The sequence below is a fragment of the Oncorhynchus kisutch genome, linkage group LG28 (genome assembly GCF_002021735.2).
Source record: "Oncorhynchus kisutch isolate 150728-3 linkage group LG28, Okis_V2, whole genome shotgun sequence".
NCBI classification, from domain to species: domain Eukaryota; kingdom Metazoa; phylum Chordata; class Actinopteri; order Salmoniformes; family Salmonidae; genus Oncorhynchus; species Oncorhynchus kisutch.
The window spans coordinates 2952591-2975075 of NC_034201.2; the positions used below are offsets into that span (position 1 = coordinate 2952591).

Sequence of the window (22485 nt, forward strand, 5' to 3'; positions counted from 1 at the left end):
TACACCCACACACACAAAGTCACATACACACACACACTACACCCACACACACAAAGTCACACACACACACACACTACACCCACACACACAAAGTCACATACACACACACACTACACCCACACACACAAAGTCACACACACACACACACACTACACCCACACACACAAAGTCACATACACACACACACTACACCCACACACACAAAGTCACATACACACACACACAAAGTCACATACACACACACACTACACCCACACACACAAAGTCACACACACACACACACTACACCCACACACACAAAGTCACATACACACACACACACACACTTACCACCATGCCCACACCCACCACTTATGTTGCTGCTATATTGTTATTCTAATTATTATTATTACAGAAAGGAGCTAAGCACATGCAAAATCCTAGAGGAAAACCTGGTTTAGTCTGCTTTCCATCAGACGCTGGGAGATTAATTCACCTTTTCAGCAGGAAAATAACCTAAAACACTAGGGCAAATCTACACTGGAGTTGCTTACCAAGAAGACGGTGAATGTCCCTGAGTTTTCCGAGTTACAGTTTTGACTTGAATCTACGAATACCTGCAAATGGTTGTCTAACAATGATAAACAACCAATTTGACAGAGCTTGAAGAATTTTGAAAAGCATCATGGTCAAATGTTGCACAGTCAGGTGTGTAACTTTCTTAGACGTACCCAGAAAGATTCACAGCTCTAATGGCTGCCAATGGTGCTACTACAAAGTATTAACTCAGGGGTCTGAATGATGATGTAAATCTGTATTTCACTTTCAATACCCTGTATATAGCTTACATCAACCTGTCATTTTTGTGGGACTTGTTTGTTTTTTAAATACTATTTTGATATACAAATGCTGCACTGTTTTGAAGGGCTTGCAAGTTAAGCATTTCACTGTTATTTTACATGTGACAAATACAACTTCAAACTTAACTCATTCACAGACAGATGGTGAGATCATGAGACATGCAAAGTAAGAGAGCAGAGTCACAAACAGGGTGATTGGTAGACTAGTCTTCTCAGTTGTTTCTATGCTGCTAACAGAAATGGGGGGAAAAAGACAGTATATTTTAGTCTGTGTGGTGCTTCTTACAATGTTTGTTCCTCATTCACTGATGGTGATAGAGCAGAGTCACAAGTACTTTTTCATAGTCTTTACTGCTAACGGAAATGAAATGCATACAGTTCATCAAATAACATTTTTATTTGTCACATACACTTGTTTAGCAGATGTTATTGCGGGTGTAGCGAAATGCAGTAATATCTAACAATAGACACCATCTAAAGGAATGGAATTAAGAATGTATACATATTTGGACGAGCAATGTCAGAGCGGCATAGACTAAGATACAGTAGAATATAGTGTATACATATGAGATGATTATTAAAGTGACCAGTATGTAGCCTGTGAAAGAGAAGCAGGAAGTGAAGTAACCTTGAGAAGAACCAGGAAAAGGAATCGGTCAATGGCCCTCTGTCATTACATCAAACAAATGGTGTTCTATTGTCTTCTGAAATAAACTAGGGCTTTTGCTATTCTCAGCTCGAGTCAGAGAGACAGCGTGGTGTTGTATGTTGCGTCCGAACGTGTGTGACGGTGTGTAAAAGTTCTCATCTGTGTCATTCACTTGAAGTGTTTATTCGTGCGTGCAGGTGTCCGTGTGTGTGTGTGAATATAGGTCCTTCACAGGTACAAATGACACATTGAGGACAGGCTGACTGGGGTGGGTGTGAAACAATGTGACATAGAACAGTGTCACACTGAGAGGGAGTGTGTGTCAATAAGAGTCCATCCACTTAACTCTGTCCATGTGGCTCACAGTTAATTTCCATCCCCAGTGCCGTAGTCAGTGGGGATTCTGGGTAATGAAGTCCTCCGAGTTGTAGTCCAGTTGTCAGTTTGTATTCTGGGTTAATATGTAGTCCTTTGAGTTATGTGGCAGCTGGCACTGCCTGGCACAGTCTCTGATCATCATAGCAGGTATTCTAGTCCCTACAGAGTTACTGTGAGTGTGAACATGTGATTTTAGAGGTTTTATAAAAAGACACTAATTATAATCTGAGAAGCTCTCATTAACTAATGTCATTAGCTCTTTCTCACTCAGTTTTAAAAAATCCCATAGATGTTAGCTGACTGGCTTTGGGAAATGGCACAGTTAGCTAGCTTTTTATACCGTAGCTTCATAGATGGTATCAAATGTAGGTAATAATGTTTCTAATTGACCTCAGTGACTTTCTCCCCACTTCAGTTTTAGCTGATGTTTTTCTCATTTCCCAGCAGTAACTCATTTGCATTTTCTTCACATATTCAATCATTAATTTCCACAAGAAAAATACATCTGCAGCTGCTGCCTTTTATCACTGCACACAATGACTCTTCTCTCTCTGACACGGACACGCATGGATACACATCGTCCATAAAGACACAAACAAACATACATGTTGTCAAACGCTATAGCTATCTTACCCGCTCAATCTTGCCACGGAAAGTGTGTTATTGAAGCCTGTCTGTTAAGAGTTGTGTAAGGAGCTATTGATTACAGTCGACTGAATATCATCCACTCCAACCGTGTGGCGTGAGGACAGTGGCTTTGCTGATCTAAAGATGGTCAGTGGCCACAGTTTTTGTTAATGACTAATAAAGTGTAAGAGGAACTAGCGTGTGATATCTCCTCCCTCCCTAGCGCGTGATAAGAATGAACACTGTAGCTTGTGTTTAGCATCCATTAGCAGTCATTTATTTAACCCTTAATAAGCCCTGTTTTCACATCTTAATTTAAACTCTCTCCAAAGCAAATGAACAGAAGTTGACTTTGCTGACTGGTTGTACTGTATCATGACATTTAGAGCCATATAAAATGCAAACTATAGCCATACCTACTGCAAGGCCTGCACACTTGGATACATTTTTCGCTGTGGTACAGTGCTGGGTACTGTGGTACAGGGATACATGGTAATAATACAAAACTCTTGAACAAGTTCCAATAAACTAAGTTCGAGTAAAACATCCTCTGGAAAAGATACTTGATTTTGACACTGCTGATCATCTCTCTGTCTTTCTCTTTCTGCAGGCTAAAAGCTCTGGTGTCTACGGGAGGCAAAAATGTGCAGGCAGCCTGTGATTGGTGGGTATTGAACACACACACACACCCTTACTTACTTCTTCCTGACTTAATAGTGAAGGCCTGGTTAGAGGTGGTAATCATTCAAGCGGATCACATTTTAGGACATCCGTCCATAGACTGTATGAGGACATCGCTGTAACTCTGTTACTGCAAACCCTGTTGCTAGCTGCTGGTGATGGAACAAACATGCACCACTCACTCACCCCACACTCTTTTTATTATTGCACAGTGCCGCTTTATAAAATGGAAAAAATGTTTTTTTGTTGTTATATGAACGAATATACTGTAAAGTAATGAAATATACTGTAGTGTCAAGTGAAAGGCTATTTTGACAGACACTTCGTTATAAAGACATGACTCATGTTGTTGGTTGAGGGTGTAGCCCACATCCAGTTCCCTAGGCTCATATTTCAAAGGCATCTTTGTGTATGAATGCTGATCTAGGATCAGGCCCCCCACGCTCGTCCATATAGTCATATTCATTGTGACCTGAAAGGCAAGACTGATCTTAAATCAGTGCTTCCACTCTGAGACTTTTTGAATTTGCCCTGTGTATTGACCCTCCCGCCATCCCTCCTCACCTCCCCCTCTCCTTCTCCTCACCTACCCTTATCCTCGCCCAAGGTTGTTCTCTCATGTGGACGACCCATTTCTGGACGACCCTCTCCCCAGGGAGTATGTGTTGTACCTGCGCCCCAGCGGCCCCCTGCTCCACCAGCTCAGCACTTTCTGGCAGCAGTCACGGGTCACCTGCGGCAAGAACAAGGCCCACAACATCTTCCCTCACATCACCCTCTGCCAGTTTTTCATGGTGAGTACTGCCCTGACCAATTTGGGACCCTTGTTTGTCTGTTTCAGGGCAAACCGTGAGACTGTTTGCCGTCAGTACTGGCAGTGACTGCACGTCTTGGCTGTGTTTCTTTGACCTGGATTCTTGGCATTGTTTTACTCTGTAATGTGCCATGGTGCATGTATACGCTGCTAGCTGGGTTTTGACTCAGCTGTCGTTGCTCTGTATCTGTGCAATCTCTGTTATGCAGCACTGTGTACAGAGTTGCGTCTCTGTCTGTACTATACTGTACATGTAACTAACTCTCTCTCGCTCCAGTGTGCGGACGGTAAGGTGGAGGCACTGAGTGAGGCCCTACAGGCTACAGTGGGGTCATGGAGGGGTCGTTTCCCTAACCCTCTCCCCCTGGAGCTCTACACCTCCTCCAACTTCATAGGCCTCTTTGTGGAGGAGCAGGTGGCAGAAGTGCTCAAGGACTTTGCCGCTGACTTTGCTACGGAGGCGGCTACTAAAGCAGGTATATTGGACTTAAATGATACTATCCGAGAAGCAGGTGTTTGGAGGATATACAACGGGTTACCAACATAGTCAAATAATGACTATAATAAACACTGTTTCATCCTTCCACAAGTTCCGACACACATCTAGGGTTGCTACCCAAGCCGGCTGGTCGTTAGTTCTATCGTTTCGGTTGCAAGAGACACGACCCGATCGCTCAGTCTTTTTGTTCTGTATCTATGGACGCGACCCAATCGATCGTTCTAAATGTTTCATTTACCATGCTAGCAACATTCTTATCCTTTGCTTGCTAGCTAGCCAACTACAATCACGTCAAACAGTGCAACCAGAAAAACAACAGTAGCTGCATTTGCATTTGTTTAAGCTGTTTTCTAGTGGTATTTATTTGGCTACATCCATATCAATGGCCTAATGATGTGAGATTTCACCTGCCATAGACAATGTGCTCAGGACACTGTTGTTCGAGAGCTAGCCAACAATGGAGCTAACACAATCACTTCAAACTGAAGCTGGAAAGACTGCAAATTTAGCTGCACTTAATTTCGTTTGACCTGTTTTCTATAGATAGTTATTTTGTACACAGTACCAGTCAAAAGTTTGGACACACCTACTCATTCAAGGGTTTTTCTTTATTTTTACTATTTTCTACATTGAGAATAATAGTGAAGACATCAAAAACTATGAAATAACGCATATGGAATCATGTGGTAATCCAGAAAGTGTTAAACAAATCAGTAGCCACCCTTTGGCTTGATTACAGCTTTGCACACACTTGACATTAGCCAGTTTCATCTGGAATGCTTTTCCAACAGTATTGAAGGAGTTCCCACATGTGCTTGTTGGCTGCTTTTCCTTCACTCTGCAGTCCAACTCATCCCAAACCATCGCAATCGGGTTGAGGTCAGGTGATTGTGGAGGCCAGGTCATCTGATGCAGCACTGCATCACTCTCCTTCTTGGTCAAATAGCCCTTACAGAGCCTGGATGTGTGTTGGGTCTTGGTCCTGTTGAAAAACAAATGATAGTCCCACTAAGCGCAAACCCGATGGGATGGCGTATCGCTGCAGAATGCTGTGGTAGCCATGCTGGTTAAGTGTGCCTTGAATTCTAAATAAATCACAGACGGTGTCACCAGCAAAGCAACATCACACATCCCCCTCCATGCTTCACGGTCGGAATCACACATGCGGAGATCATCCGTTTACCTACTGTCTCACGAAGACACGACGGTTGGAACCAAAAATCTTACATTTGATTGAGGATGATGTCACAAAGTTCTGTACAGAAACCCAGCCTAAAACCCCAAACATCAAGCAATGCAGGTGTAGAAGCACGGTGGCTAGGAAAAACTCCCTAAAAAGGCAGGAACCTAGGAAGAAACCCAGAGAGGAACCAGGCTATGAGGGGTGGCCAGTCCTCTTCTGGCTGTGCCGGGTGGAGATTATAACAGAACATGGCCAAGATGTTCAAATGTTCATAGATGACCAGCAAGGTCAAATAATAATCACAGTGGTTGTAGAGGGTGCAACAAGTCAGCACCTCAGGAGTAAATGTCAGTTGGCTTTTCATAGCCGATCATTAAGAGTATCTCTACCGCTCCTGCTGTCTCTAGAGAGTTGAAAACAGCAGGTCTCGGACAGGTAGCACGTCCGGTGAACAGGTCAGGGTTCCATAGCCACAGGCAGAACAGTTGAAACTGGAGCAGCAGCGCGACCAGGTGGACTGGGGATAGCAAGGAGTCATCAGGCCTGGTAGTCCCGAGGCATGGTCCTAGGGCTCATGTCCTCTGAGAGAGAGAAAAAAAGAGAGAGAATTAGAGAGAGTATACTTAAATTCACACAGGACACCGGATAAGACAGGAGAAGTACTCCAGATATAACAGACTGACCCTAGCCCCCCGACACACAAACTATTGCAGCATGAATACTGGAGGCTGAGACAGGAGGGGTCGGGGGAGACTGTGGCCCCATCCGACGATACCCCCAGATAGGGCCAAACACGCAGGATATAACCCCACCCACCCACGCAGGATATCTCCAACCACCAACTTACCATCCTGAGACAAGGCTGAGTATAGCCCACGAAGATCTCCCACGGCACAACCCAGGGGGGGTGCCAACCCGGACAGGAAGATCACGTCAGTGACTCAACCCACTCAAGTGACGCACTCCTAGGGATGCCATGGAAGAGCACCAGTAAGCCAGTGACTCAGATGAGTCCTTTGAATTTCCACCAGTCTAATATCCATTGATCGTGTTTCTTGGCCCAATCAAGTCTCTTCTTATTATTGGTGTCCTTTAGTAGTGGTTTCTTTGCAGCAATTCGACCATGAAGGCCTGATTCATGCAGACTCCTCTGAACAGTTGTTGTTGAGATGTCTGTTACTTGAACTCTGAAGCATTTATTTGGGCTGCAATCTGAGGTGCAGTTAATTGCTCATTTCTGAGGCTGGTAACTCATTTCTGAGGCTGGAACTTATCCTCTGCAGCAGAGGTTACTCTGGGTCTTCCTTTCCTGTGGCGGTCCCCATGAGAGCCTCATATCGCTTGATGGTTTTTGCAACTGCACTTGAAGTTCTTGAAATGTTCTGCATTGACTGACCTTTATGTCTTTAAGTATTGATGGACTGTTGTTTCTCTTTGCTTATTTGAGCTGTTCTCGCCATAATATGGACTTGGTCTTTTACCAAATAAGGATATCTTCTGTATACCAGCCCTATCTTGTCACAACAGAACTGATTGGCACAAGGAAGAAGGAAATCAATTCTACAAATTAACTTTAATTAACTTTTAATTTAAATGCATTACAGGTGACTACCTCATGAAGCTGGTTGAGAGAATGCCAAGAGTATAAAAGCTGCCATCAAGGCAAAAGGTGGCTACTTTGAAGAATGTCAAGTATAAAATATTTGTAGATTTGTTCAACACTTTTTAGGTTACTACATGATTACAGATGTGTTCTTTCATAGTTCTGATGTCTTCACTATTATTGTATAATATAGAAAATAAGCAAAATAAAGAAAAACCCTTGAATGAGGTGTATCCAAACTTTCGACTGGTACTGTATATCTATAAAAATGATGCTGATTCATGATTTTGACTGGCTGATAAAAGCTGCCTGCATGTCTCTTGTCCCGACTCCCGACCCGTTCATTATTATGGGACAGCTGGAGATCGAATTTGAATATTGAAACAATGTTGCAAATATCGGACAGACCGCAAGGTTTATTCAAATCTCCACTGTTGAAAACAAAATGTTAGTCTAAAAGAAATGGGAGATAAATGGGAGATGTCTCGATGCTTTTTATAGTGGAGATCAAGTTTTTAAATTGCCCTGGCTGAGCAAATGAGACAGTGGATTGCGCAGTCAGATGGAACAGAGTAAATAGCCATTTTTAACGCCATAGATGTTGGTAACTTGTGCAATAGACACCGGCTGGAATGCTGTTTTAACCAATCAGCATTCGGGATTAGATCCACCCATTGTTAAAATAGCAATCAACATATTAAGAATGAAAGCAATAACGTTTCATGCTTCGTACATTCCTCCCTCTTTTGTAGCCACTGCAGTCATACAGACGGGTGGGAACTGTGTTCCTCTGCCTCAGTGTGTACGATAGACTGAATGAATGTATTCTCCACTCTGCGCTCCTACCAGAGGCTGAAGTGGAGAATACATTCATTCAGTCCATCGTAAACATGCATTGTTCTGGATTACAATAAATGGGCAATAACCGCATTATAGCAGTAATAATGCATGGAATACTTCTGTGTGTCTCTGTACAGTGTTGTGGTGCAATGAATGAGAAAGAAATGGACAATGCCAGCAATAATAGTGCCTGTAACGTAGTGTGTGTCTGTTTCTCTGTGCTCACACGTCTCTGTTGTGTCTTATAACGAATGAAAAAGAAAAATGGCAAATGAGAGCATTGCAGCAACAGTGTCTTTAATGCTTCTCCTCTGTGCTCAGATGTTTCTGTCTCTCTCCAATTATCAAACTTTCCAAAATAAATTGCTATATAGCTGTAAATATATAAATGGTGTCTATAATGCTCCTGTTTCTCTCTCTCCGTAACTCAGATGTGCACGTGGAGCCCCATAAGAAGCAGCTCCATGTGACCCTGGCCTACCACTTCCAGACCAATCACCTAGCTGCCTTGGAGAAGCTGGCCAAGGGAGTGGACGTGTCGCTGGGCTGCGATTGGCTGGCCGTGCTCTTCTCCCGGGACATCCGATTTGCCAATCACGAGGTACACCAGCCCCCCCCCAATCTGCCTTACTCATCTCTCTTTTTTGTCTTTAATACTGATCTCTTGTTTTCCTTTTTATATATGTCTCTTACTTTAGTCTAGCTGTATTGTTTCACTGTATTGTCGTATTGTTTTACTGTAAAGTGTGTTTTTAAATGCAATTTAGATTTGACCCCTGCTCTCTGATTGGTGACCTGTTTGAAACCTGACCTCTTAACCCCCCCCCCCCCCCCCCCCCCAAGACGCTGCGTGTGATGTACCCATACGTGCCCCAGAATGAGGACGAGCTAGAGCTGGCGCCTGGCGACTTTATCTTCATGACCCCCGTGGAACAGGGTAGTGCCAGCGAGGGCTGGGTCTTTGGCACCTCTCTGGGCACTGGGCTACCTGGACTGCTGCCTGAGAACTATGTCAGGCGGGCAGATGAGTGTGACACCTGGGTCTTCCATGGGTAAGTAGAGGAAGGCTTCATACTCAATGGGTAGAGATTTGCTATGGCTGTGATTCTGTAAATAAGTGAGTTTTTAATGCAGTAGAGTTGTCCCCTTTCCTATCTGCTTGCTGTTTTGCTGCTCCAAAACATAGCGATTTTAAAAGAGCGTTGTTACTTTTGATATGGTTTAGGTTCAAGTTAATTTCCTGATTCTGTATATCTGTTCCCCAGATCTCACTCTTTCAGCAACCCAGCATCCCCGTCCAACACTGGGGGTGCAGTGGGCGGCCTGTTATTTGATGGACAGCTGGACGGAAGTTTTCTTGACGACCCTGGAGATCCATCCAGCCTCACTGTCCTCTGTCCACCTGTCCAGGTAGTCGTGTTACACTGAATGATTTGCCACAAAATGTAACACTTTTTTTATAAATATATTATTTTTTTCACAATACATTTTTTAGGTTACTAAAGGCTGTACAACCTTTCTTATTCTACTCTGAATAAGAATTCAAATGTTTATGCACAGACATGATTGAATAATAGTACTTAATAATGGCTATTAACAGTATGTATGAACGGTGTGTACTGAAACTGTGTTTTCCAGATGCTGAGGCCCACTACTCAGTCATGTCTTCCCAAGAGGAGTCTGTTTGTGTGTCGCCATGGTGAGAGGATGGATGTAGTGTTTGGGAAACACTGGATCACTCAGTGCTTTGATGCTAAAGGTCAGTAGGAGATAGGATATAGGGGGAAATGTATTGGATTGAATAGTAGATACGCTTTTGTAGTACTAATGTACATACTGTATTATGATAATCAGTCTGCCTCCTATTTTACGTTCATAACTCTAGGCCGATATGTTCGCTCCAACCTCAACATGCCGTCTAGTTTGCCAACGAGAAGTGGAGGCTTCCGAGACTACGACAAAGACTGTCCAATCACAGTATTCGGCTCCACTCAGGCCCGCCTTGTGGGTGAAGCCCTGTTGGAGAGCCAAGCAGTGATAGATTTTGTCTACTGTTCTCCCTCGCTGCGCTGTGTCCAGACTGCCCACAACATCCTCAGAGGTATGTCCTGATCAATATCATCACCATCCACCACAATCATCAGCCTGATGAACAAAGAATTTCCTCCTCGGATTACAATAAACTATTCTATTGTATTCCATTCTACTTTATTCTCTTCTATTCCACAGGCCTGCAGCAGGAGGGGAAGACTAAGATCCGTATAGAGCCTGGTCTGTTTGAGTGGACCAAGTGGGTGTCTGGCACCTCTCTCCCTGCCTGGATTCCTCCCACTGACATGGCTGCTGCTAGCCTGAGTGTGGACACAACCTACAGGTACAGTACACCTAGTTTGAATACAGTACCTCAGAACTTACATATATACATACACACCTGAAATACTTTATTTGAATCCACAAATAACATGGCATCATAAAGGATTCAAACATTTCAAAGGTTGTTGATGCAAGGACACTTAAGGAAACAAAAAGTGCCTTCTCCACACAACTAGGCTCCCCATAATGGCTGATTCAGAGCAGTTCCTAACCAGTTGTTTTGCTTTACTCTTACGCAGGCCTGCAATCTAAAGGCCATGTAAAATAGTACATCATATACAGTGAGGGGGAAAAAGTATTTGATCCCCTGCTGATTTTTCACGTTTGCCCACTGACAAAGAAATGATCAGTCTGTAATTTTAATGGTAGGTTTATTTGAACAGTGAGAGACAGAATATCAACAAAAAAAATCCAGAAAAACATTATAAAATGATTTGTATTTTAATGAGGGAAATAAGTATTTGACCCCTCTGCAAAACATTACTTAGTACTTGGTGGCAAAACCCTTGTTGGCAATCAGAGGTCAGACAGTTCTTGTAGTTGGCCACCAGGTTTGCATACATCTCAGGAGGGATTTTGTCCCACTCCTCTTTGCAGATCTTCTCCAAGTCATGAAGGTTTCGAGACTGATGTTTGGCAACTCGAACCTTCAGCTCCCTCCACAGATGTTCAATGGGATTAAGGTCTGGAGACTGGCTAGGCCACTCCAAGACCTTAATGTGCTTCTTCTTGAGCCATTCCTTTGTTGCCTTGGCTGTGTGTTTTGGGTCATTGTCATGCTGGAATACCCATCCACGATCCATTTTCAATGCCCTGGCTGAGGGAAGGAGGTTCTCACCCAAGATTTGACGGTACATGGCCTCATCCATCGTCCCTTTGATGCGGTGAAGTTGTCCTGTCCCCTTAGCAGAAAAACACCCCCAAAGCATAATGTTTCCACCTCCATGTTTGACGGTGGGGATGGTGTTATTGGGGTCATAGGCAGCATTCCTCCTCCTCCAAACATGGCGAGTTGAGTTGATGCCAAAAGCTCCATTTTGGTCTCATCTGACCACAACACTTTCACCCAGGTGTCCTCTGAATCATTCAGATGTTCATTGGCAAACTTCAGACGGGCATGTATATGTGCTTTCTTGAGCAGGGGGACCTTGCGGGGTCTGCAGGATTTCAGTCCTTCACGGTGTAGTGTGTTACCAATTGTTTTCTCGGTGACTATGGTCCCAGCTGCCTTGAGATCATTGACATCCCGTGTAGTTCTGGGCTGATTCATCACCGTTCTCATGATCATTGCAACTCCACGAGGTGAGATCTTGCATGGAGCCCCAGGCCGAGGGAGATTGACAGTTCTTTTGTGTTTCTTCCATTTCCGAATAATTGCACCAACTGTTGTCACCTTCTCACCAAGCTGCTTGGCGATGGTCTTGTAGCCCATTCCAGCATTGTGTAGGTCTACAATCTTGTCCCTCACATCCTTGGAGAGCTCTTTGGTCTTGGCCATGGTGGAGAGTTTGGAATCTGATTGATTGCTTCTGTGGACAGGTGTCGTTTATACAGGTAACAAACTGAGATTAGGAGCACTCACTGAAGAGTGTGCTCCTAATCTCACCTTGTTACCTGTATAAAAGACACCTGGGAGCCAGAAATCTTTCTGATTAAGAGGGGGTCAAATACTTATTTCCCTCATTAAAATGCAAATCAATTTATAACGTTTTTTGACATGCGTTTTTCTGGATTTTTGTTGTTGTTATTCTGTCTCTCACTGTTCAAATAAACCTACCATTACAATTATAGACTGATCATTTCTTTGTCAGTGGGAAAATGTAGAAAATCAGCAGGGGATCAAATACTTTTTTCCCTCACTGTAACATCCCTTCACCACCATATATCCACAACCCCCCAAAAATGTAATACCACCATACACACAATGTGTGCGTATGCATGTGTCTACCTTTTTGTGTGTGTTTTCACCTGCTTATTATATCTGATTCTACTGCTTGCATCAGTTACCTGATGTGGAATAGTAGTCATGGCTCTATGTAGTACCCTGCGCCTTGCATATTCGGTTCTGGACTTGGGGACTGTGAAGAGACCTCTGGTGGCATGTCTTGTGTGGTATGCGTGGGTGTCCGAGCTGTATGCTAGAATTTTAAACGGACAGCTCGGAACATTCAGCTTGTCAATCTCTTACAAAAACAAAACACTTTGAGCCAAGAGAGATTGACATGCACGTCATTAATGTTAGCTCTCCATCTACTTTTACGGGCCAGCAGTGACGCCATGTTCTGAGCCAACTGCAATTTTCCCAAGTCCCCCTTTGTGGCACCTGACCACAGTACTGAACAGTAGTCCAGGTACAACAAAACCAGGGCCTGTAGGACCTGCCTTGTTGATGGTGTTGTTAAGAAGGCAGAGTAGTGCTTCATTATGGACAGACTTCTCCCCATCATAGCTTCTGTTGTATCAATATGTTTTGACCATTTTACAACCCAGGGTTACACCAAGCACCTCAACTTGCTCAATTTCCACATTATTCATTACGAGACGTTGAGATACAGGGTTTAGTGAATTATTTGTCCCAAATACAATGCCTTTAGTTTTGGAAATATTTAGGACCAACTCATTTCTTGCTACCCATTCTGAAACTAACTGCAGCTCTTTGGTAAGTGTTGCAGTAGGGTGAAAATACATTTTAAACAGAACATGGCCAGCAATAAAAATGTTATACAGTGTCATTATAAGGATTTTCAATTTAGCAAATGCTTTTATCCAAAGTGACAGTCATGCTTGCATACATTTTACGTACGATGGTCCCGGGAATCTAACCCACTATCCTGGCGTTGCAAGCTCTACTAACTGAGCTACAGAGGACAGGGCTCAGTGTAACTAACAAATTCTTCTCTCCTTCTCCTCAAGACCTCATATTCCCATCAGCAAGCTTGGCGTGTCAGAGTCCTATGACGCCTACATCAGCCGGAGCTTCCAGGTCACCAGGGAGATTCTGACAGAGTGCAAAAACCTGGGTAAGATGGACCAAAGCAGACTAGACAGTCACTGTGAAGTAACACTATGCTACATATTCAGAGTGTTCCAGAGGATGGGCCTGAGCAAGGCTCTGTGCAGGATCCCTGATCTACAAATCATCCTGCATCTTAAACAACTACTCATGATGTGGTCAAGATGAGCAAATCTGTGCAACTAATCGCTCGGGATGATCCCCTCGAAAGTGCTGATTGACTCCTAAACTCTTGAGTTGATCAATGGAGGCTGGTAACTTCAAAAATTGAGGAGTATAAGAGAACCACGGTATAGTCACAGACCACACGAAGAAGACTGTGTGTTTCAAAAATGATTTTAACCTAATACATTTAATGAAGACATTTATAATGAAATATTATGGGAATGAGAGGGCCACTTACAGTGTTGGGAAGGGATTGAATGTGGGTATGAGGGTGTGTTCAAAGGCTTCAGTGCAGTACAAAATAGCTAAGAATGAGTTAGTCCAAGCAAGGATTAAAATCACATTGATGTGTAATAATGTGATTGTGTTTGTGAATGTGATTGACTCTACATACAGTAATGAGAGAAAATTGACAGGCCTACTCACAATGCTTGGACAGGAAGCATCCATGAGACATGGCTTCAGTTCATGTCAGAAGAGAGTTGACACTGGTAGCGGAGTGGTCATCCCCTCTTAATCAGGGAACAGGAGGGGACCAGGCTGTGAATACAAATAGCCAATACATTCCATTACATAAGCGCCATCCTAGGTTTGGGCAACAAGTGACGATGCTTTACTTGCTGAGCATATGGAAGTTTCTACTGTCTTTCTCTTTGATGCCGAAATCAATTCAGAATGATTTGATAGCTTCCATCCATTTAAGAGGTTGACAGCGCATTTTGTCACATGGCAAATGGATGGAACCACAGACATCAGCTGTCGCTCGCAGTTGTTAGTTATAGTCGGGTATGTGGATGATCAGGGCTTTATTCAGGAACATTTCTTGGGGTACTTTTGTGTCAAATGAGCAAGGTGCGCAGTTTGGACATCTCAGAATTAACAAAGTCAGAGTTTAACTTCATGGAGAAACTTGTTGCACAAACCTATGATGGCGCTTCTGTAATGTAATTGTATTGGCTATTTGTATTCACAGCTAACAACTGCGAGCGACAGCTGATTTGCCATGTGCCAATATGCTCTGCGTCAACCTTTCTTTTAATCTCACTTTTAATGGATTATGCAATGGAAGCTGTCAAATCATTCTGAATTAATTTTGTCTCAAAGAAGACAGTAGAAACTTCCATATGCTCAGCAAATAAAGCATCGTAACATCTGATGTGGGCAATGAGGGTTCCTCAACAAAAAATCCACTACATTGTTTGTGAGCGTTAGCAGCAATTCTAGCAGAGAAAACTGCACTCTGGTAGCTAAACTAGCTACTTGCGACACATTTTTTTTTTATAAACCAAGAAAACAAAATATATTTTACCTTCATGTCCTGTAGTTTGAAGAAACTAATTTGAATTATCTTAACGCTTAACTATTCACTATGCCAATCTCAATCTAACCAACAATGTCACCAACTCACCAAGCTTCTAAATCACACATGCGTAGTACTCGGTTCATTCTCTGATTCTTTAATTGGATGAACAACATATCAGTTCATACTGCAAAAGCTTTGATTGGTTGGAGGACGTGCGCCGAAAGTCATCATGATTACCATGTTGGTCTATGGAAGGGGTTGAGAAGCACGAGCCTCCTAGGTTTTGTATTGAAATACATTTAGCCAGAGGAGGATGGAAAATAGCTGTCGTCCGGCTACACCATGGTGCTACCCTAGAGGGTGCTGTTGAGACTACTATAGACCTTCATTGCAAAACAGTGTGTTTTAATCAGGTACTTAATCAGGTACTTGGTGAAGTGAATATAATTGTCTATTTATATCTATTTCTGAAATTCACTGATTAGGATGGTCTTCCCCTTCCTCTTCTGAGAAGCCTCCACTGGTCCATGTACTTTAAGTGATGGTATTTGTGAGTTAGCGTGTATAAGTAGATATGTACTGTAAGTAAGTCATGTTATGTGTGGTAGGTAGCCTAGCGGTTAAGAGCGTTGGACCAATAACTGAAAGGTTTGAATCCGCGAGCCGACTAGGTGAAAAACCTGTTGATGTGCCCTTGAGCAAGGCACTTAACCCAAATTGCTCTTGTAAGTCGCTCTGGATAAGAATGTCTGCTAAATGACAAAAAATGTAAATGTATGTAACCTCTGGTCTCACACAGGAAACACTGTGCTGATCGTGGCCCATGCTTCCTCCCTGGAGGCATGTACTCGCCAGATGCAGGGCCTCAGCCCACAGAACGCCAAGGACTTTGTACAAGTGGTCAGGAAGGTCAGCATGCTTTCTTTAGGACATCTCTTGATCTGCTATCTCTTGCTTTCTTTTGCTCTCTCCCTTCTAATGTATCTCGTTTTCTCCCTCTTTATCCCTTTCTCTCTGCCTCCTTTCTCTCTCTGCCTCTGGCCCCCCCCCGCCCCCCCGCACACTTCTCTAATGACACCAGTTTGTCCCTCAATACGCATCCATCTCTCCTTCTCTCCCTGTATAGATTCCTTACCTAGGTTTCTGTGCGGCTGAGGAGATGGGGGAGACAGGGGTATGGCAGCTGGTGGACCCGCCCATCCTTCCATTAACCCACGGGCCCAATCACAGCTTCAATTGGAGGGAGACGCTACAGCAGGACTGAGGAATTCCTGCCCCGTCCCCACCTCCCAGCAGCCGAGAGAGACACTGCTGAGCTAAGACGGATGCAGCCAACACAAAGCAAACATTTCCTCTGCTATCTAACTAGCGCGGTAAACACACACACACATACACACCGCTATCAAAACCAGACCAAAAATGCCCCGCCTTCCATCGCATATGCTGTGTAAACACACTCATTGAATGAGTCTATATACACTGAGGGTACAAAACATTAGGAATGCCTTCCTAATATTGAGTTGAACAGCCTCAATTCGTTGGGGCGTGGATATTGAAAGCGTTCCACAGGGATGCTGCCCATGTTGATTCCTATGCTTCCCACAGTTTTCAAGTTGGCTGGATGTTCTTTGGCTGGTGGACCAATTGTTGATACACACGGCAAACTATTGAGCATGAAAACCCCAGCAGCGTTGCAGTTCTTTACACACTCAAACCGGTGCGCCTGGCACTTGCTACCATACCTCGTTCAAAGGCATTTCAATATTTTGTCTTGCCCATTCACCCTCTGAATGGCACACATACATAATCCATGTCTCAAGGCTTAAAAATCCTTATTTAACCTGTGTCCTCCCCTTCGTCTACACTGATTGAAGTGGATTTAACAGGTGTCATCAATAAAGGATCATAGCTTTCACCTGGATTCACCTGGTCAGTTTATGTCATGGAAAGAGCAGGTGTTCCTAATATGTTGTACAATCAGTGTATATTGCAGTATTGAGATATATATAAACACTACCGTTCTAAAGTTTGGGGCCACTTAGAAATGTTGGTGTTTTTGAAAGAAAAGCACATTTTTTCCCCCATTAAAATAACATCAGATTGATCAGAAATACAGTGTGGACTTTGTTAATGTTGTAAATGACTATTGTAGCTGGAAACGGCAGATTTTGTTAATGGAATATCTACATAGGCATACAGAGGCCCATTATCAGCAACCATCACTCCTGTGTTCCAATGGCACATTGTGTTAGCTAATCCAAGTTTAGCATTTTAAAAGGCTAATTGATCATTAGAAAACCCTTTTGCAATTATGTTAGCACAGCTGAACACTGTTGTTCTGATTAAAGAAGCAATAAAACTGGCCTCCTTTTGACTAGATGAGTATCTGGAGCATCAGTATTTGTGGGTTTGATTACAGCCTCAAAATGGCCTGAAACAAATAACTTTCTTCTGAAACTCGTCAGTCTATTCTTGTTCTGAGAAATGAAGGCTATACCATGCGAGAAATTGACAAGAAATTGAAGATCTCGTACAATGCTGTGTACTACTCCCTTCACAGAACCGCACCAACTGGCGCTAAACCAGAATAGAAAGAGGAGTGGGAGGTCCCGGTGTACAACTGAGCAAGATGACAAGTATATTAGAGTTTCTAGTTTGAGAAACAGACGCCTCACAAGTCCTCAACTGGCAGCTTCATTAAATGGTACCCGCAAAACACCAGTCTCAATGTCAACAGTGAAGAGGCGACTCCGGGATGCTAGCCTTCTAGGCAGAGTTCCTCTGTCCAGTGCCTGTGTCTTAAGCATTTTGCCCAGTCTTAAGCATTTATTTTGATTGTCCAGTCTGAGATATGGCCTTTTCTTAGCAACTCTGCCTGGAAGGCCAGCATCCCGGAGTCGCCTCTTCACTGTTGACGTTGAGACAATAGTGATTTAACACATTAACAATGTCTACACTGTATTTCTGATCAATTTGATGTTATGGTATATTTTGAACGGTAGTGTATATTGATAGAATATATTGATACGTATTGAAGATGTATGCTTTAATGCACTATTTGTGAATGAGGAGGTGTGTGTATTGGCCAGAGCACAAAGGACAGGAGCAGGGCAGCAAAATCTCCAAGTTGCCCTTTCCCCTCCCTTCCCTATGCCTCACTGAATGGGGAGAGCGCTTCATGAAAACGTGTCATATTTCTGAGCCGTTGTTGATGGCTAACAAACTTAGGTTGGGTCGTGTCATGAGAAGGGGATGTTTCAGACAGTGTTGCCTGGGGTCTCTACCCAACCAATGCTTTGGTGCCACCTTTAAAAAAAAAACATGGCTGCTTTCTCATACACTGTGACGAGAAGAGACCTGCACAAGAAACCCCTTGTCTGCTAGAATCTTCCATGGCTCTGAAAATGTGATGTTCAATGTACTCAGTCATTTCACCCCCTGCATAAACCCTCCTCAAAAAGCACAAATCTAGGCCTGAAACTTGACAATCAGATGAGAGCTGTTACTTTTAGCTTCAGGGTCGAGTTGGCTAGTTCAACCCTCCAACCATCCCTCAGCAACTCCAACCTAGCCGTAAACGCTTTATTTAAAGCTTTTAACATTTATTTGTTTTTGTCTTTTACATTTGTGCAGCGCACATCCTGTTAAATGACAAGAGTGTTCATGTTTGTTAGCACAACTAAGAAAATGACATGCAGGTATGTCCAACCAATGAAGGCAGAGGGACAATGTCATGAGCAGTTCTACATATCAACCAGTGCCATGTGTTTTGGGACAGCTAGCTACTGCACATGAGACACCTAGGATGTAGCCAACCAACCAAACTACTCTTGCTGTCTGAATTATGCTTTTTCTTATCAAGGTGAAACCGAAATGGAGATGGTTGACAGTCATCACAGATGTCTTGAGAAGAAGCATATGATCCTAATGATCCTTCTCAGAACCTGTTATAAGCAGTGTTGTGTTAAAAAGCACCAGCATATTTTCACTTTTTTTTCCTTCCTTAATGTATGTATGCTTTCCTTTTCCTTTATATAGTGACCTATGAGTGGAGACCTGGTAAATGTGCAATGTAACCCACACAGCCCCCCCCCCCACTCCTCCGCCCCAAACGTCACCTTTGCTCAAAACCACAGACTAAACAGTACATTAAAACCATCAACATTGAGATGCTTCCTCTGGAAGGACTTATTATTCATCTATTGCCAATATCAATATGTTTTGTCATGACGATCAGTCACGTCACAAATATGTCTTCATTTGAGGCCAACTGTGTTTCGGTCTCCCCGCAAAGCTATACACAGTAATAACCTGTTTCTTTCACAACCTGATAAATGTCATTAGTAACCCCATCTACAGTATAACAAAGCATTGCGCTTGCAACAACATGGCTGCAAACACAATATGCTGGCAGAAGTGGGAAAGTAAGATCTTAGAAATTAAAACAATGCCTCTGTCACGCCCCCCCCCCTCTCTCGCTTCTGTCTCTTCCTCTCCCTCACTGTTTTTCTCTCTCTCCCCTCACTGTTTTTCTCTCTCTCCCCTCTTTACTGTGCTCTATGCCATGTCTTTGCACAGAGCACAGAAAACTCTTCTCAGGACTCTCCCATTGTCTGTGTTTAGCCAGTGATATGTTTGCTAGATTAGAAAGTTATTTGAATATGTTGAAAGATTGAATATTTAAGTTTATTTTAAATGTACGTGATTGCCTATATGAACCGGGGCATCACTATTATTGAAAAAAGGATATAATGATATGGTTGTCAAATGTATGTACAATATATACAACAGTCTTCAAATGATAATGTATGAAACCATTCATTTATATTGTTGTAAAGGAGCGAATGCTTTAATGAATGAGTGAAGAAAACGTATTATTGGTTAAAGAAGTTACAGATCAATTTTTTCTGCGCTGAGTTAATTCCCTTTACTTGGTTTTGCAACTTAACTTTACCCTCACACTGTTTCGTCCATCCTACTTGAGTTGGCAGTACTCATCTATTGAAGTCGTCAGTACTCGACACAGTCTAGTCTTCCCACATTACCGTTAACTTGTTTTGTTGTCATTTTAATGGTAAGAAAAAACTGTTATTATTAATAATAACCTCCTCTGCGCTGAGCCAGACTGCTCTCACTATTTCCACAAGTGCTCTCCATGCAAAAAGGGGAAATAAAACAAGCTCACAAACTATACATGAAAGAAAAAGACATCCTGTTGTATTCATTGTTTTAAGATGTGTTCATTACACAGTGTTCCAGAAGGTCGTGGAATTATATTTTGTTGCAAATGACTGCCTCTGTAATGATAAAGGATTGTGAAAATTAGTGATCATGAACTGCTTAAGAAATATACAAATGATTTGCAAATAAATGTTTTATCTGCATTCATGTGTGATTTTTGATATTTGCAAAGATGCTACTATTAAATGCCACTAGGTGGCAATGTATGATTGAAGTATTTCAGTTGGACAGCAGTTTTACCAGTTGATATACCATAGTCATTTAACTAGACATATTATACTCTGAGAAGGCATAGACCAAATTTCTGTCATTGCGCAGCAAGATTTTATCAATTTTAGCTAGACATTTTTTCATTACACTGAGTGAATAGCATAGCCATGGGAAGTCGGGGTTCTGAGGGTGCTGCAGCACCCCCTGAAAAACTTTTATAAAAATATTACTTTTTTTTCTCACAAGTAGTGCACTGAGTCTTTCACTACTCCTGTATTAGCCGACCAATGTATCCCTCCCTACATGATTTAGTGATGAGAAGGTGTTTCAGATAGCTGTATTTTCTCACCATGGGAGTAACGCCAACGATGTCATTGCTTGATTGAGCCTGCTGTCTGATCTAAAAGTCTATGGAGTCATTTTTTTGTAGCAAATATTGTGGCCTTTGTGTTTCACTGATTGCACGACCAACCGTATCAGGAATGAAGGTAAGACCCCAGATGCAGACAACGTCGAACTGACAAATGGTTTAATAGTCCAAAAGGGGCAGGCAATAGACAGGTCAAGGCAGGCAGGGGTCAGTAAACCAGAGGTGGGGCAACGGTACCGGAAGGCAGGCAGCCTCAGGGTAGGCAGAGATCAACAGTCCAGAGGTACAGGTCGGCAGGCAGGCAGGCTCAGAGTCAGGACAGGCAATGGTCAAAACCAGAAGGGCGAGAAAAGCAGGAGCTGAGAACAAAAACACTGGTTGGCTTGATGAACTAGCAATGGTCAACCAGAGAACACATGTATAAATACACAGGGGATAATGCGGATTATGTGCAACACCTGGAGGGGGGTGGAGACTATCACAAGGACAGGTGAAACAGATTAGGGTGTGACAGATCATGCGAGTAGATACTGTAGGGTTATCCTTGTTCAATGCAGCTACTGGAGTTGTCTCAATGATGTTCCTATCTGCCAGGAAATTGCAGGATATTTAGGCTAACTAATTTTCCCTGGCTTTGTAAAGACTACAGCCTGACAGGAACCATATTTCCTTGTTCCAACCGTCGAAGGTAGACTTTACAAAACAGAGCTGGTACTAGTTTTACAGGATCACAGGAGCAATGTTACTGTGCACTGTCCATCCAAGACTGCTAAATAATTATCTACAATGGCTGCTTCTGATGATTCCTCTTTCCAAGAGGAGCTGGACAACAAAACGTTGACAAAACAAATGACAAACGAGCAGTGGTGGAAAAAGTAACCAATTATCATACTTGAGTAAAAGTATAGATACCTTAATAGAAAGTTACTCAGTAAAATACTTTGGCTTAATGACTCCTATTAGTCTTGTAACTGTGTGTTCTTGCTAGCTAATGTGTGTCTTTGAGATGTCTCATATTCTACACCATGCTGCTACAGTAGGAATACAGACAGTACACAAGGATTTCCCAGAAATATGTCATAGCATTTTCCTCTTTTGACGTTTCTCCGATTTAAGATAAACATAGTAAGGTGTTTACATGACTTTACATACTCGGCCTACTGCCATAATCAGTTTAATATCAAATGATTAGTGTGCATGTAAACATACTCACTTGTCAGTACACTTGTAAAAAACATTATGTAAAACCATTTATACATATGTACAGGAGCTAGCAATATCTATTCCACAATGCAGACAGACAAGTTCCTTACTTTTCCCCCTTCCACTTGCCTCTTCCATTTTTGTGGAGATGCTGCAATTAGTTGGTTGTAATTTTGAGTAGAGCAGACATTTCCATGTTTATGTTTTTTTACTCCACCAATCATATTTATGATATAATTTTTAAACATTTAAAAATGTATCATCTTTGTAAAAAAATTAAAAAAATTTTTTAATCAATTAGTATATTTTTGTTGAACCACTACTTGTTGTATTATTTGTTCTGTCTTTTCTGGTGGATTAAACTGAAATTTGCAACCAAGTTTCTATGGCTTGTTTAAAAAGAGAGGTTGATATCTGAATAAAGGGAAAAAGGCCATTCTTGGACATGGGGTGAGACATTCTCACTTATCTGCTGGAGAACCAGTTCGGAAAAA

The 22485-nt window shown here is 42.6% G+C and overlaps 1 protein-coding gene across 1 annotated transcript in view; it reads left to right on the forward strand.

Annotated features, from left to right (window-relative positions):
* The window catches only part of ubash3ba (ubiquitin associated and SH3 domain containing Ba), a 69180-nt gene extending 48829 nt beyond the window's left edge, over positions 1-20351 (forward strand). The window contains exons 3-14 of the mRNA XM_031808070.1: positions 3104-3157; positions 3782-3968; positions 4266-4464; positions 8545-8714; positions 8957-9165; positions 9379-9523; positions 9752-9872; positions 9999-10214; positions 10343-10487; positions 13400-13506; positions 15767-15876; positions 16094-20351. Of these exons, the coding sequence (XP_031663930.1) occupies positions 3104-3157; positions 3782-3968; positions 4266-4464; positions 8545-8714; positions 8957-9165; positions 9379-9523; positions 9752-9872; positions 9999-10214; positions 10343-10487; positions 13400-13506; positions 15767-15876; positions 16094-16231 (1801 nt within the window). The 3' untranslated portion in view covers positions 16232-20351. The remainder of the gene's footprint in view (positions 1-3103; positions 3158-3781; positions 3969-4265; positions 4465-8544; positions 8715-8956; positions 9166-9378; positions 9524-9751; positions 9873-9998; positions 10215-10342; positions 10488-13399; positions 13507-15766; positions 15877-16093) is intronic.
* Positions 20352-22485: the final 2134 nt, after the last annotated feature.